The 13,450-nt window shown below is 44.9% G+C and overlaps 7 protein-coding genes across 7 annotated transcripts; 2 read left to right on the top strand and 5 right to left on the bottom strand.

The window, feature by feature from the left end:
* Positions 1-284: 284 nt before the first annotated feature.
* Positions 285-716, top strand: VTP01DRAFT_7568 (uncharacterized protein; the record flags this gene model as incomplete). Its single annotated transcript, XM_069386593.1, has 2 exons — positions 285-377; positions 579-716. The coding sequence occupies 2 exons, from the start codon at positions 285-287 to the stop codon at positions 714-716; spliced, it is 231 nt and encodes a 76-aa protein (XP_069242033.1).
* A 28-nt stretch (positions 717-744) lies between these two features.
* VTP01DRAFT_7567 (uncharacterized protein) lies at positions 745-2,409 on the bottom strand (the record flags this gene model as incomplete). Its single annotated transcript, XM_069386592.1, has 6 exons — positions 745-823; positions 890-1,080; positions 1,154-1,702; positions 1,779-1,939; positions 2,006-2,105; positions 2,167-2,409. 6 exons carry the CDS (start codon positions 2,407-2,409, stop codon positions 745-747), a joined length of 1,323 nt encoding a protein of 440 aa, XP_069242032.1.
* A 555-nt stretch (positions 2,410-2,964) lies between these two features.
* On the top strand, positions 2,965-4,510 carry VTP01DRAFT_7566 (uncharacterized protein; the record flags this gene model as incomplete). Its single annotated transcript, XM_069386591.1, has 5 exons — positions 2,965-3,370; positions 3,426-3,453; positions 3,531-3,626; positions 3,693-3,850; positions 3,936-4,510. 5 exons carry the CDS (start codon positions 2,965-2,967, stop codon positions 4,508-4,510), a joined length of 1,263 nt encoding a protein of 420 aa, XP_069242031.1.
* A 116-nt stretch (positions 4,511-4,626) lies between these two features.
* On the bottom strand, positions 4,627-6,038 carry VTP01DRAFT_7565 (uncharacterized protein; the record flags this gene model as incomplete). The annotated part of the gene is made up of 4 exons (XM_069386590.1): positions 4,627-5,002; positions 5,143-5,452; positions 5,513-5,620; positions 5,699-6,038. The coding sequence occupies 4 exons, from the start codon at positions 6,036-6,038 to the stop codon at positions 4,627-4,629; spliced, it is 1,134 nt and encodes a 377-aa protein (XP_069242030.1).
* Positions 6,039-7,464: 1,426 nt separating this feature from the next.
* VTP01DRAFT_7564 (uncharacterized protein) lies at positions 7,465-8,367 on the bottom strand (the record flags this gene model as incomplete). The annotated part of the gene is made up of 1 exon (XM_069386589.1): positions 7,465-8,367. The coding sequence occupies one exon, from the start codon at positions 8,365-8,367 to the stop codon at positions 7,465-7,467; it is 903 nt and encodes a 300-aa protein (XP_069242029.1).
* Positions 8,368-9,747: 1,380 nt separating this feature from the next.
* Positions 9,748-10,173, bottom strand: VTP01DRAFT_7563 (uncharacterized protein; the record flags this gene model as incomplete). The annotated part of the gene is made up of 3 exons (XM_069386588.1): positions 9,748-9,899; positions 9,957-10,031; positions 10,098-10,173. The coding sequence occupies 3 exons, from the start codon at positions 10,171-10,173 to the stop codon at positions 9,748-9,750; spliced, it is 303 nt and encodes a 100-aa protein (XP_069242028.1).
* Positions 10,174-10,564: 391 nt separating this feature from the next.
* VTP01DRAFT_7562 (uncharacterized protein) lies at positions 10,565-13,394 on the bottom strand (the record flags this gene model as incomplete). Its single annotated transcript, XM_069386587.1, has 8 exons — positions 10,565-10,774; positions 10,832-11,070; positions 11,133-11,401; positions 11,462-11,599; positions 11,652-11,796; positions 11,847-12,332; positions 12,387-12,604; positions 12,664-13,394. The coding sequence occupies 8 exons, from the start codon at positions 13,392-13,394 to the stop codon at positions 10,565-10,567; spliced, it is 2,436 nt and encodes an 811-aa protein (XP_069242027.1).
* Positions 13,395-13,450: the final 56 nt, after the last annotated feature.

Below are 13,450 nucleotides of genomic sequence, written 5' to 3'. Positions count from 1 at the left end.
ACTGAACGAGGACGACATGAAACAGGTATGAAAGCGTAAGTAGTAAGATGAACGATGCTGCAACAACAATGCCTCGCGAGGCTGGAAAGTAGCCTTCTGTCATGGCTGTTTGCGCATGGAAGAATCGCATACATGCAAAGGCAAGGAATAAAATGCTGATGAGAATGAATCCAACACCTATTTGCTTTCCATTTGGTTCGTCGCTGTCTAGTCGGAAGAGTTGTGCTACGCCTATATTACATGTAAGCCATTTGCCAACTAAGAACTATAACCAGGACCAACCTATGCCGACCGAAACCATTGACAGACTCGTCCGCAGCCACGCCAAGTATGTCCGTTCGTTGGCTGATACAAATATACACATGATATGTCTCCTGGTAAAATTCTATATCTCAGGTGCTGTCTGTACATTGTTTACCTAGATGATCTCTTGCGACACTGCCTTCATTTTTGAGATAGACGGATGTTAAAGGGAACGTACGATGAGAAGGAAGACTAGTTTCAGAAGAGACTCGCCGCCGGCGGCGTCTGTCAAGCAAGCAGGACGTTTCGCTCATAATTTCTGAAATGAAGAAAAGAATGAAAAAGACAAGGGGAAAAAGAGAAAGAAAATTCTGGATCTGTCAGTGTACCTAACTCTAATAAACTTTAATTTATTCGGATTGCGTGATGGTAATGATGCCAACGGAGAAGTTATAATTAAGTTGCCGCCCTGATCTGGTTTCCTTTCTTTTCTGGGAGGATTTAGTTTCTAAGTTTGTTAAGGTTATCTGTCACTGCCTGCATGAACTCGGAGGTTGTCACATAATGTTCAGGGCGGAGGCTGTAAGTTTGTGGGTCAATATACACATGGTTGCATGCGCAAAATTGTATATATATATTAGCTTACTTCTTGCCATGGATAGCCAAGGCCAAATCCTTGGTCATGATGTTATCCGTCTCAACGGTTCTCACACATGCCTTTTCCAGATCGTTGGAAAACAAACCTAAAGCTTCATTGTTGTCCAAACGACCGCGGTGAGCCAAACCACGGGACCAAGCAAAGATGGAAGCAATGGGGTTGGTAGAGGTAGGGTTGCCCTAATGATTCTATGCGGTAAGTTTCACGAAAACGCCATCTTGATGTATTTCTCGCAATCTGACGTTACGATACCTTTTGGTGCTCCCGGTAGTGGCGAGTAACAGTGCCATGAGCAGCTTCGGCTTCCATTGTCTTTCCGTCAGGAGTCACAAGGACAGAGGTCATGAGTCCCAACGAACCATAACCTTGAGCAAGGATATCGGATTGGACGTCACCGTCATAGTTCTTGCACGCCCAGACGAAGCCACCCTTGGATTTTAATGCCTGAGCAACCATATCATCAATCAGGCGGTGCTCGTACCACAAATTCTTGCTCTCAAACTCCTTTTTGTAATCCTTTTCATAGATTTCAGCAAAAATGTCCTTAAAACGGCCGTCGTATTTCTTCAGAATGGTGTTCTTGGTGCTCATATACAACGGCATGTTCTTGGTCAGAGCCATCTTGAAACAGCTGTGTGCGAAACCACGAATAGAATCGTCAGTGTTGTACATTGCCATACCGACGCCACCGTTCTCGGGGAAGTCAAAAACGGTCCATTTCTTGACTTCAGAGCCATCAGCAGGTGTGAAAGTCATTTCAAATTTACCGGCTCTGTCTGCAACAAAGTCTGTAGAGCGGTACTGCATGCAGATACAGGATACCATCTCAGTACATTTTCTTCTTGATCTTCGCTCCCACCGCTATCTGATTACTGACCTGATCACCGAAAGCGTGGCGACCAATGACGATGGGCTCAACCCATCCTGGAACAATGCGAGGGATGTTCTTCATGATAATAGGTTCACGGAACACAGTGCCGTTGAGGATGTTACGGATGGTACCGTTGGGAGACTTCCACATCTTTTTCAAGCCGAACTCTATTGCATCTTGCATTTAACATTGGTGTTTTACGCAGATTAGGTTCTATATGTCAGTGTTCTTGCCTTCCACGCGAGCTTCATCGGGAGTGATGGTTGCACACTTGATGCCGACGTTGTACTTTTTGATAGCTTCAGCAGCATCGATCGTTACTTGATCGTTTGTCTGAAATTTTTGGCATCCATCAGTAACTACTGGTGCTACTTTCCACATTGAGAGAGCTCACATCGTCGCGGTTCTTCATGCCCAAGTCATAATACTTGATATCAAGATCAAGGTAAGGGTGAATAAGCTTTTCCTTGATATCTTGCCAGATAATTCTTGTCATTTCGTCGCCGTCCAAATCAACAACAGGGTTCTCGACCTTGATGCGGGAACCGGTCGAGTAATGGGCCTTGACGGCCGAGACAGCAGCGGTGGTGGAGCAAACAGCGGTGCGTTTGGCGATTCTGGGTACAATGAAGGACATTTTGCTGTTAAACGCGTGCAAAAGAGCAAGCTGCTTCTGCAGGGCCTTTTTGTGCGGGTAAATTTTTCCTTTCCCGACAGACCGCGAGAGATCTGATCTGCGGTTTTTGACTCGGTGAAAGTCTTCATCTCTATCCGAGACCAAATGATGCATCGTGACATGGATGAGCAACAATGTAGCTCCGATAGTGCCCGCATTTCCCCATCCTCCTCCTCCTTGTTTGAAGGACGAATGCACAACTGACTCTATGTAACTGCCAATTTTGTTTGTATGCATTGACTCTCAAAATAGGCAACTGCCATTTTGCCGTGGGTAAATAGGTATGATTATGCTACACTTCATCTACGAAAAAGGTTCAACATCAGTGTTGATTTGTCAGATATCTTTAATAAGGATGGCAAGCAAAGCTTTCGTCTTCAATGTAACCGATGTTGACGACTTTGTGCATTACTGTTGATATTTTTGTTTCACAACGATCGTCATTGAGATGGTTTGCTGTAACGAAACATTGGTGAGCACAAACTGTTGGTTTTGCCTTTTTCCCTTTTACTTCACATGAATGAGAGTCAGAGCGCTACGGTGCTTAAAGGTTCGGCCTCGGTATCGTCTTGCCGAACGAGCCAGGACGAGGAAGAGCCTCCTCCCCACGTAGCTGTATCTAGGAAGCAACTGCTATGGTCTCGAGCAAAACCATATTTACTGGGACTTGCACTTCGACTTTCCACTCTCATTGTCATCATTGCAATTCTGATCGGGATTGGCCTCGGTTTACGGTATAACGACAATGTACCGCAGGCAGAGAACTTCCAAGACCTTACATTCGATTGGCGTGTCAACCCGTCGAGTTACCTCCAGCCATTTAACACATCATTCCAATACAATGTTTTACTGGATGGTCACTCGCATTCTAATTTTAGTGACGGCCGTATGAATGTTCGCCAGTTGCTAGAATGGCATATTGGTAAATCGCCATGAACTTGACCCATGTACACAGTGCAATGCTAAAAAATTGACAGCAAATGGATACAATGCAGTTATTGTCACGCAAGTATATTCATTGCTTTTTGGCACCGGGGTTAGGACAATTGTGGACTAAGACGATGTTACACAATCTCTACCAGTGATCACAATACTGTCAAAGGTGGTCTGGCAGCAGAGCAACTTGCATTGCAAGAATATAGCGACAAGATTGTAGTCATACCGGGAATGGAGTACTCGTGAGCATCTCTACACGTCGGTCTTGCTATCTATTTTACTACGTGCTCATAGATCATCGTTCACAGTTGCTGTAGAATACACATGAATTTCGTCGATATCAACGAAACGGTACCAGTTGGCCCGCCGATACCCAGCGATGAAGACCTGCAAAGAGCCATACAGCGAGTGCATGATCTTGGAGGTCTTGTAATCGTTAACCACATTTATTGGAGTAACACAACAGGTAAATAGCTGCCTGTTCAAATCGTGAGAACGAAGAGCTTGTTGACATATAGTTCGTTCTATGCACAAACAATGTTGCCTTGCAGAGGATGGATATCAACTTCCCAGGCTGCCTAATCATCCTTCCGTGGCAGATCTAATAAGCTGGGGTGTTGATGGTTTCGAAGTTGTACATGAGTCGACGTTTGACTATGCTGTTTATCAAGCCGCTGCGCAACACAACCTTATTCAGATGGTGGGCACGGATGTACATCATCCTTCCACGCCAGCGCAAACCTGGCTGGCAGTCCAAGCGCCCAACATGACTCGAGCAGGCATCATGCAAGCTATTCGCGCACGCCAGACATCGTTCTTGATGGATCCTGCTGGTACACCTCAGCGCGCCTATCCTACAACGAATGCGGGTTACAGCACGCTTTTGCCGCTTACTGCACTTGGAGCATACTTTGGTATGTTTTACAGTGACACAAAGGGCATGTACAGTTTTCAGGGTACTTTTTGCCAGCCTGAACAGCTGGTCGTGAACGGAAACATCATTGGATGGTTCATCTTTTGGCTGTTACTTTTCGTACTCATATTCGAACTCCTTCGACTCGCTGTCCTGTGCAGTGCATCGATGATGATGGCATGGAGACTACGCTCTCCTCCTCGTGCAACCTGATGTGTCCATAACCAGATGTAATTGTATCATATCCTTTCTCGGCATAAGCAACGAACTGAAAAAAAAGCCAAGAAGGATCATAATAAAAATGTCATAGAATTATATTGTGATACATATTATCTGATGGCACGGTAAGCAACAATAACAGCAATGCTGTGATGGGTTTGTCTGCGATTATATCGTGTGTTCTTCAAGACTTCTTCATCGAAAGCGAGACTTGACAACTCGCCATTGTCGTCTATCTCTTCTTTGACGCCTGTTTTCAACCAGTCTGCGGTCTTGTTATCAACGATAGTACTGAATGACGATCGTCGATCGTACTCTTCATTGTCGTACGTGAAGGCAACTTCTGAATGTTGAGAAAACCGAACTGACTTGAACGATTCACGATCGCCGACAGTGAGCTGTTGGGTTTTGACACTTTTTCTTGGCTTCACAGAGAATTTTTTCTTTAGCTTTTTCAGCATAAAACGGCTCTGGAGAAGGTGGGAACTGGTGAAAGCTCAACTTGGCAAAATAGGGAAGAACAACTTGCAATTGATGATCATGTGAGTCAGACTTTGCGTGCATTTTGATAGTAAACGCATATGTGTCTTTATTCCTTGCGAGCAATAAATCTCAAACGCACATACATGATGAACCACGTCCCATCTTCCCGTTGGCACCCAGGTCGAAGGTACTCGACGACTTCTTGGATCATTTGCTCGCGTTCTTCTTCGTTCTTGAGGACATCCAAAAAGTTAAATCCAAATGTTCGTATCCACCCAGCAATGTCTGAAGGAAGTTGAGTTGGTCGCGGTACAGATTCCATTTTCACTACCTTGAATCCGTTCTCCTCAAGCAATCTGCTGTATGCTTCCGTAGATGGGAAATACCAGGGAGAGATGCCTTTACCGTCAAGACCGCGACGATTCAAAGCAGCTATCAATGCATTGTGCACATCTACAAGCAAAAACAAGATGTAGCTTCTCCACATGATGAGCAAGCAGATATTAGATATACCTGCACAGTTCAAAAATGCTCCAGCCTCGGCAACAAACCGACCGTTGCGTTTGAGGACATGGCGGACACTCTGAATCGCCCTGATCGGTTCTTTCATCCAATGTAGCGCTTTAAACGAATGTTTAGAAAACACATACACAGTCAGCTTTGTCCAGGACCCCATGGAACGATTATGCATGTTTGTACCTGCATTGCTAAACACGGCATCAAATGGTTGCTGTCCAGTTTCCTGAAACCACAATGCTAGCTCTTGTCCATCGGCAACGTGATATTCAATATTCCCGTCACCAGGAAACGATTGCTTAGCCTTATCGATCATGACTCGGCTGGAGTCTATGCCGACGACTGACTTGCATCGCTTGGCAAGTTCGGCAGTCAAAATACCGTCGCCGCAGCCAAAGTCGAGAATACGCTCATCCGGTTGGGCATTCAGCATCTCGAGAATGATGGAACCTAACTTGGGCACAAACGAGGCATGGTGTTTATAGTCTTCAGCCGACCAGTGATCTTTGGAAGCAGTTGCCATAGGTTTATAGATGAAAGGTTTCAGGCAGTCGTAGTGCCTTTAGCGACGCATCTCATCCTCACATATTTATTGGCGTGCGGCACCGACTGCAGTCTGAACGTCGGTGTATCCGATTGGATTGCTATAGGATGATACAACTTGCGTATCCAAGGACCATGGGAGGCAACCCGATTGTCTACTATTTGTGGTTGGCGCTGCTCTGTAACTCATTCTTGCAGCGTGGAGGGCCAAAGGCCTAACGACGGAGACTGATTGTGACACGTACACATGGATTCGTTAGGGTCATTAGCGTAGCTTATCCTATCGTCACAGTTGACCATAATATGGGACACACGTATGCATCTTTCAGGTTTCTGGATATTTATCAACGCGTCGGTAGTACCTTTATCCTGATGCCACGCACGGCCCCTCGTCGCTCCCAAGACAGGAAAGTGCAGTTGTAAATTTTACGAAGACGGATCAGTCTTATCGAGTATTCGTCGATTGTCAAGTGAAAAGAAGCTGCGCAAGTTTAAGATTATTGAGCATCAGATGTAACAAAGTACAGTAACGCCCATTTAAATTCAAGATGCCACTGCAGATTTCAGAAATGAAGCAAGCGGATCACGGAGACAGATCGACATAATAGAAAAAGTTGTCTCGAAAAATTTGTTCATTGTAAACTTTACTGGGTTAATTGCGTCTCTCCTTTCAGATAATTGCTGCATGTTCATCCGATGATGGTTTCCAATCCCTCCCTGGGGGTGGGGCGATGCCATGACGTGCTGCTCAATGTTGGATTAAGCATTTGGCGATACAGGAAAATCGGACATCTGGGCGCGCGAAAGCTAAAAAAAGTTCTTAGTGCAATTGGGTTCAAATGCATGTTCGGTCTCAAATTCCTGATCCGCGCTTTTATGATGCGCTCTCGCGCGCCCATCCCTACCCAGCAAACATTGAAAAAATAGTCTGATCTGGTATGACCATCAATCTTAAATTGCGAACCCGGCTGTCCCCCATGCAGACGATCTTTGCTCTATTTGTACACGGTACCCCAGTTGCACCCTCGCAAAGATGGCGCGATAAACAAGCGAATCCTAAATCCAATTTGAGGCTGGCTCATCAAGTCATCCGTGATCGTTCGCTCGCTCGCACCTCGACGCAATTTGTTACCACCACAAACTCTAATCTTCTTATTGTCACAGATCTGCATGTATTTATTGCTGCAGTGTTGAAAATATATGCAAAAGGGGATAGGACAGCATAGACGGGAACAATGAACATTGATTGGAGTGATGGAAAAGCAAGAGCATATACGTAAGGCACATCTAGTTAGAATAATAGGAAATGAAAAGTAGGAAACGCGGGTACGTGTGAAGATAGTGAGATAGGTGATAATTTACATAAAATGGAAGGATTGCACGTTCTTTTTTTTGTTAGCTTTACTTCACGTTGTCGATTTCTTGACACGCTTGGTAACCCGGGTTCTCGGGCCAATGCTTGCGCAGGGCACGGCTGAACCTGTCCCGGCTCGACTTGTATTTGGTTTTTGATGCCTACTGAGGGCATCCTGTCGCGCGAACGCCTTGTGACAGTGCTCACATACGTATGGTTTGATGCCAAAATGCAGTTTCTCGTGGCGATTACAATCATGCTGTCGTGCGAATCTTGTAGGACAGTACTCGCAAGCAAACGGCCGCTCGAGTGTGTGAGTGCGCCGATGTGATTTGAGGTTGTATGGGCGTGTGAAAGCTTTGTTGCATCCAGGATAGTCGCACAGGAACGATGCTGCCGGTTTGCTGTTGGAAACGTCGGTAGCTTTGCTGCCTTTGGCTGTTCGTCGACGGGTAGTATTTAGGTCCAAGTTTATCAAGCTTGGTGCGTAAGGTAAATCCTGGGCGACACGGCGGCCGTTCTTTTTGTTTTTGACAGGTGACGCTGATCGAGTATCGGGTGAAGATGGAGGAAGTGATTCAGAAGATGTAGAAGAGCAATAATCCTGCATGTCGTTCAGGGTTGTATTGGGTTCTGAAGGTGGAGTCATTGCAGCATCTTGGTAAGCAGGTGCTGAGGTAAATGCACCCGTTGACTGAGCTAGGACAGCAAATTGCTGTTCCGGAGTGGGTAAACCGTTGCCAGGATATTGAGCTTGCAGTACTGGATGCTCCTGTGGTGCCATGAAGGTACCAAATTGATTCAAGTAATAATCCTCATATACAGAATAAACCAGGTTTTGTTGCGTCAGGTCAATGGATAATGTCGTCGGATCGTAAGGTTTCATGTGGAGATCTGAAAAGGAAGATACATGCAGATTGCTGGCGCTGCTGAACGGACTATATTGATGGTCCATTTGTTTTTCAAGTTAAAGAGATGGAAACGATGAAGAAGTAAATGCAGGGAAAGAGGAAGAGGAGAAGGTGTGTGTCAGGATACATTGTCTGATCCCGGTCCTTTTTGTACCGAAGCCGCTGCCCACCTTTTAGCGTAATTGGCTACTGTGGATTTTAAGATTTCCGTTTCACAGTGTTGGGCAGCCGATCTTGCCACCTTGGAGTTTTTTTTGCGACTAGAACATTTCTAGAAGCATGCAAAGCGTTACTCCGTCTTGAGACATAACAGACATCTCGCTCCGCACTACTCAGCGTTTGAAGCCTACAGAGGTAGCTGATCCCTATCGTACAACGCGTATACGTAAAAGAATGAATGATAAAATTAAAACAAGGCGGAAGGTCAAAAGATCTACTTTGGGTTCACATGGAGAATGGGCAGCTGCAAGTGCTTTGAGCAAGATTTCTAAAGAAAGAAGGAGACACACACAGCTGCGCAAAGGAGAGAACCCGAAACACTTGCCCGCGGACATGACTGCGGACGTTACGCCGGTGGGGATCTGTGACCCTCCTCCTCCTTCCTTTTCAAGCTCGCGAGCCATCGTTCGTACATTTTTGGTAAGCACCTCTCTTTGCCACTTCGCTTGCGTATCCGCAGACTTTACAGGCGCGCCACCACCTTTTCTGGGAACCTACTTCCTTTAGCAAATATAGCAGGTCACGATAGTCCTCCATTCTATCATCTGTGCTGATCCGTGGGTGCTTCTACCATGAGCACTGGGTCGGACCTCGCACCTTTGCGTCTTACATCTCCCTTTGAAATTTAAGATTTTCAGGGCTACTACAACAGTTCATGCCTCGACACTGTTACTTTTGTTCATAATTTCCTTTTTATTTGATGAGATATTCCTGTTTACATATTTGCTGGTTAGGACAAATCCTTTTAGAATATTACGCTTATTGACATCGTGGTGCCCAGACTACTGTTGTGTTCGTATGCTTTCCAAGAAGAAAACCCTGTTGTCACTCCTCGTAATTAATCGAGAACGATAGTTGACTACCACAGCAAACGCAATAGTTGCCTATGATATATCTCTCAATATAATTTGCTCAGGAGACTACAAGTAGAAAAACTTTGATCATCATTCAAGTAATGTTCGTTATTTTGCTTAGCTCACTGAGGCCTCAAATAAAGGATAATTACCGAATACCCCAAATTCTCGTCAGTGACTCAAAAGGGATGCGAGAGGTGCACATTGCACGGCCCCTTTCCATTGCTTCTGTACACAATGCCGTTCTTATTAAGCAACCGCCCCAGCCAACCAAAAAGGAACGCGCGAAAAGTGTAACATGATCCCGTTTTAGAGACATCAGGATAAAATCCTTATCAAGCGTATTTATTATTAATCAGCCAAGAGTTGTTGCAGTTTTCCGTTTGAATTTGCTGTAAACAAGTCATCGCATCCTCCCACGTGTTGTTGCTTAATGAAAATGTTCGGGACGGTACGTTGGCCTGTCTTCTTTGCCAAGTAGTCTTGGATCGCGGCACCGTTGTCTATCGAAAAGTCTTAGTCTACCCCGAACGACTAGGTAGTGAATGAAGGGAACTCACCAACTTCGTCAAGCTCAATGACATAGAACTTTTCGCCGAGTTGCTGCAACAACTGCTTTGCTCTGCGGCAGTAAGCTGCAGTCACGCCGTTAGGAACTGCTTATTTTTCCCTCATGCTAGGATCAATATGATCACACTTACGGCAGTAGCTCTTGGAGAAGACAACAATCTTGTTCTCGTTAATGAGTTTCTCAACGAATTGTTCCACGTCAGCCATTTGATTTAGTTCGGAAAAGAAACGCGTCGGTTACGTCGATGAGTCGGAGACGTTTCGTCATGACGCTTCTTCTTCCATGCAGAAGTTTCTCAGCTACCCCCCCACGCAAATGCAAGGAGTTTGCTATAACAGCATGACTTTGCAAAATGCTTTCCTTCATTATAAGCATGCTTTATCGACTCCTGATGCCGTTGAACAACATACAAAGCTCGCTGGGTGTTTATAATAATGTGTCTGTTGTCGATGAAGCATAACTCTTTCTGTAAGCTCGCGACATAATCATCGAGTCAGCTCTCCGGCGTCAGACTATGATGCGGGGAAGCATTTTGGAGTATCTTCTCGAAGTTATAAATATTCAGATCAGTCACTATTTAAAATAAGATTTTATTCTTCAAACTTTGCCAGTGATGAAAGGATGTGCAAGGGCTTCTTTAGGAGTCATGCGTTTCTCGGGACTTAGAGCCAGACATTTGTCAAGAAAATCAATAAATGCGAGAATTAAGCGACCCTCTTCTTCCGTCACACCGGCAGAAGAAGCAGCCATGATCCTACTCTTGATATCCCTCGTTGGCTTGGCGAGTGTCATCTTCTTTACATATTCCTGTATTTTGACCCGTTGATTAATAGTAATCCTAGACGCAAACCATGCAATGCATACCTTATTCGAGATCCGATCAAACTCTATTGAAATAAAGTTATTGTCTTCGTCAAAGTGCTGATGGCCAAATTGCCCTTTTCGAATCATTTTGTTTGGAAATCTGCCTTTCACTTCCATGATGTGTTTGAGCATTTGATTATTGCTACGACCAGGGAAGAGGATCTTGCCCGTAAAAAGCTCGTAGAGTGTACACGCCGCTGACCACACATCAATCGCAAAATCGTAAGGGAGCCCTATGACTATATTTATTTAGTTAGTTACCATTGGCTATTTCCTTGCAGGCCCAAATGATAATACGTACTGATTTCAGGTGCACGATAGAAACGTGACACCAAGTATGGCGTAATTTCATTCTCACTGGCATCTGATGCTGATCCCAGATCACATAACTTCAACGTATTTTTGGAATCTGATACCAAAATGTTGTCAGGCTTTATGTCTGCATGCAAGATGTTGCATCGCCTCAAGAGCGAGAGACTCAGGAAAAGTTGCTGAGCATATATCCTCACTGCCTTGATACTTATACCAACATCTTTGCCAAACTTCTTTAGAACGTCTCGAAGGTTCATACTGTATAATATTTCAAATTAGATTGATTGCATTCAAAAGCGCCCATTACTTTCGATTTACCCCAAGCTTTCGAATACAAGACATAAATGGTTCCGATACTCGAAATGCCGTAATAATCGTATTACGTGTTTCTTATTCTCGGGATCTGCTTCCATCAACTTGCGAAGGAATCCCAGCTCTTTCATGCCGGCTTTGTACCTAAAAGCATTTGTGAGCGACGGCCCATGAACACCTAACGATAAATGCATACATTGTCTCATTATTTCGTATAATCTTGATTGCAACTTCATCGTTTGTCTGTGTATCTTTCGCTTTAACAACAGCACTGAAAACACCGCGGCCAAGATTCGCTAAAGTGACGTAGCGGTTATCAAGACGTTCACCAATGCGTACATCTACAAATACACTTAGACCATTGCAATCTAGAATACCAAGTATCACTTACTGTAGTAGCCTTCTGGATCGTCCCAATTGTCTAAGAGACCGGGATTCGAGTCAACCACAGGTACAGTGTTTGGTACCAGCAAAGCATTTGGATCTGCAATTTCAGCAGTTGCAAATATGTCAAGATCCTCCGCAAACATGTCAATGACCTTAGGTTGCTTTGGCTGCTGCTCTCGTTGATTATCAATTTCCTTGTAATCAGACGCTGCCATATCAGCCTGGCTGTCGACTCCATCTGCAACTTTCTCCTGTTCATCTTTGCTCTTCAATAGTCGGTCCTTCTCCGCATTTTCCACTTTTCGATATGCTTTCTGTCGATCGTCATCTGCGATACGGTCTTTAGAAGGATCATAATCAGCTGCAGATAGAGCATCCGGTGAGCCAGTGCCACTTTCTTTGACAGTTGTAGGACTTATCGATGCCCCCTGCCCGTTGCTCCTTGCTTTCTTTTCCTTGTCGGAAACATCATCAGAGACTTGCGAAATTTCTATCAATGCATGAGTTATTGCGGAGTAAATGCTTGTTTAAACCTAAACATTACCTTGTCCGTTTGTATCTTGTATGCTACTCTGCTGCGGAGCTTTAGATTCATTACTCTTGTATCTCTCTAAAATCATCTTTCTTCGTTTCCTTCGTTCTTCAATTAAGCGTTCTTCTTCTTTTTGCTTCTCTTGTTCGTCCACAATCTCAAAATCGATTTCAGCTTCAGCATTTTCTTCCTCTTTCGGCACCTCATTCTTTTTGGGAGCTTCTCTACTGCTGTATATATAATGTTAACTTTTACTTACATCCGCTAAATATGCGCCAAATATACATACCTGGTTTCAGAAACAGCAATTCTTTCAGATTGAGTGGTCTGGGTATCTGCAGTCTGAGCCACATCCACAGCCTTTGTGGAGAGATCTGGGCGATCTTCGTATGATGATGGACGTTCAACGGATCTGCGTTCCACGATCTTTGACCTATGCCGCGGTGGAGGGCTACGGCTTCTGCGTAATTTTTCGCCGTCTCGGGAATAACTGCGACTGTATCTGCGTGAGCGTCTATCTCGACCATTATATACACTACGATCCCGGGATCTAGATCTTGGCGTACTTCTTCGACTATGACGATAATCGCTACCGGAATAAGGTGATCGGCTACGGCGAAAGTCTCTGCGATAATCTCTGCTGTGATCACGATGGCTGGATCTGGACCTCGACCGCGAGGGATACCGACCGTCGTAACCCCTATCTCTCGAGCAACTGTCTTCACTGTCTGATCGCTGTTGTCTTCGGCGCGCTAAACGCTCATATTCCGCAAAATCGTCGTCAACAGAGTAATCATCAAAGGATTGACGGCTACGCTTGCGCGCTCCTTCATGTGGGGACCGGTTATTCGTGTGTGTAGAGTTTTCAATGGATTTACCGTCACTTGCTTCAGGGTACTTATAGCTGTGTCGCTCTTCATCTCCCTTCAGCTCCTTTCTAGTCTGTGAAACAACGTAATCATCGTTAATCTCGCCGTCTTCGATTTCATTCTTTTGACCGTGTTCGTTACGACCGGACATTGGAGAAAACTGGAGAAATGTTCAGTCTGCTGTCTGCCTTTCAAAAGTCAAAAGGG

Source organism: Rhizomucor pusillus (assembly GCF_041956525.1).
Source record: "Rhizomucor pusillus strain CBS 183.67 unplaced genomic scaffold VTP01scaffold_4, whole genome shotgun sequence".
NCBI classification, from domain to species: Eukaryota; Fungi; Mucoromycota; class Mucoromycetes; order Mucorales; family Lichtheimiaceae; genus Rhizomucor; species Rhizomucor pusillus.
The sequence above is the reverse complement of the archived record's forward strand: the minus strand, read 5'-3'. Positions and strand labels throughout refer to the sequence as shown.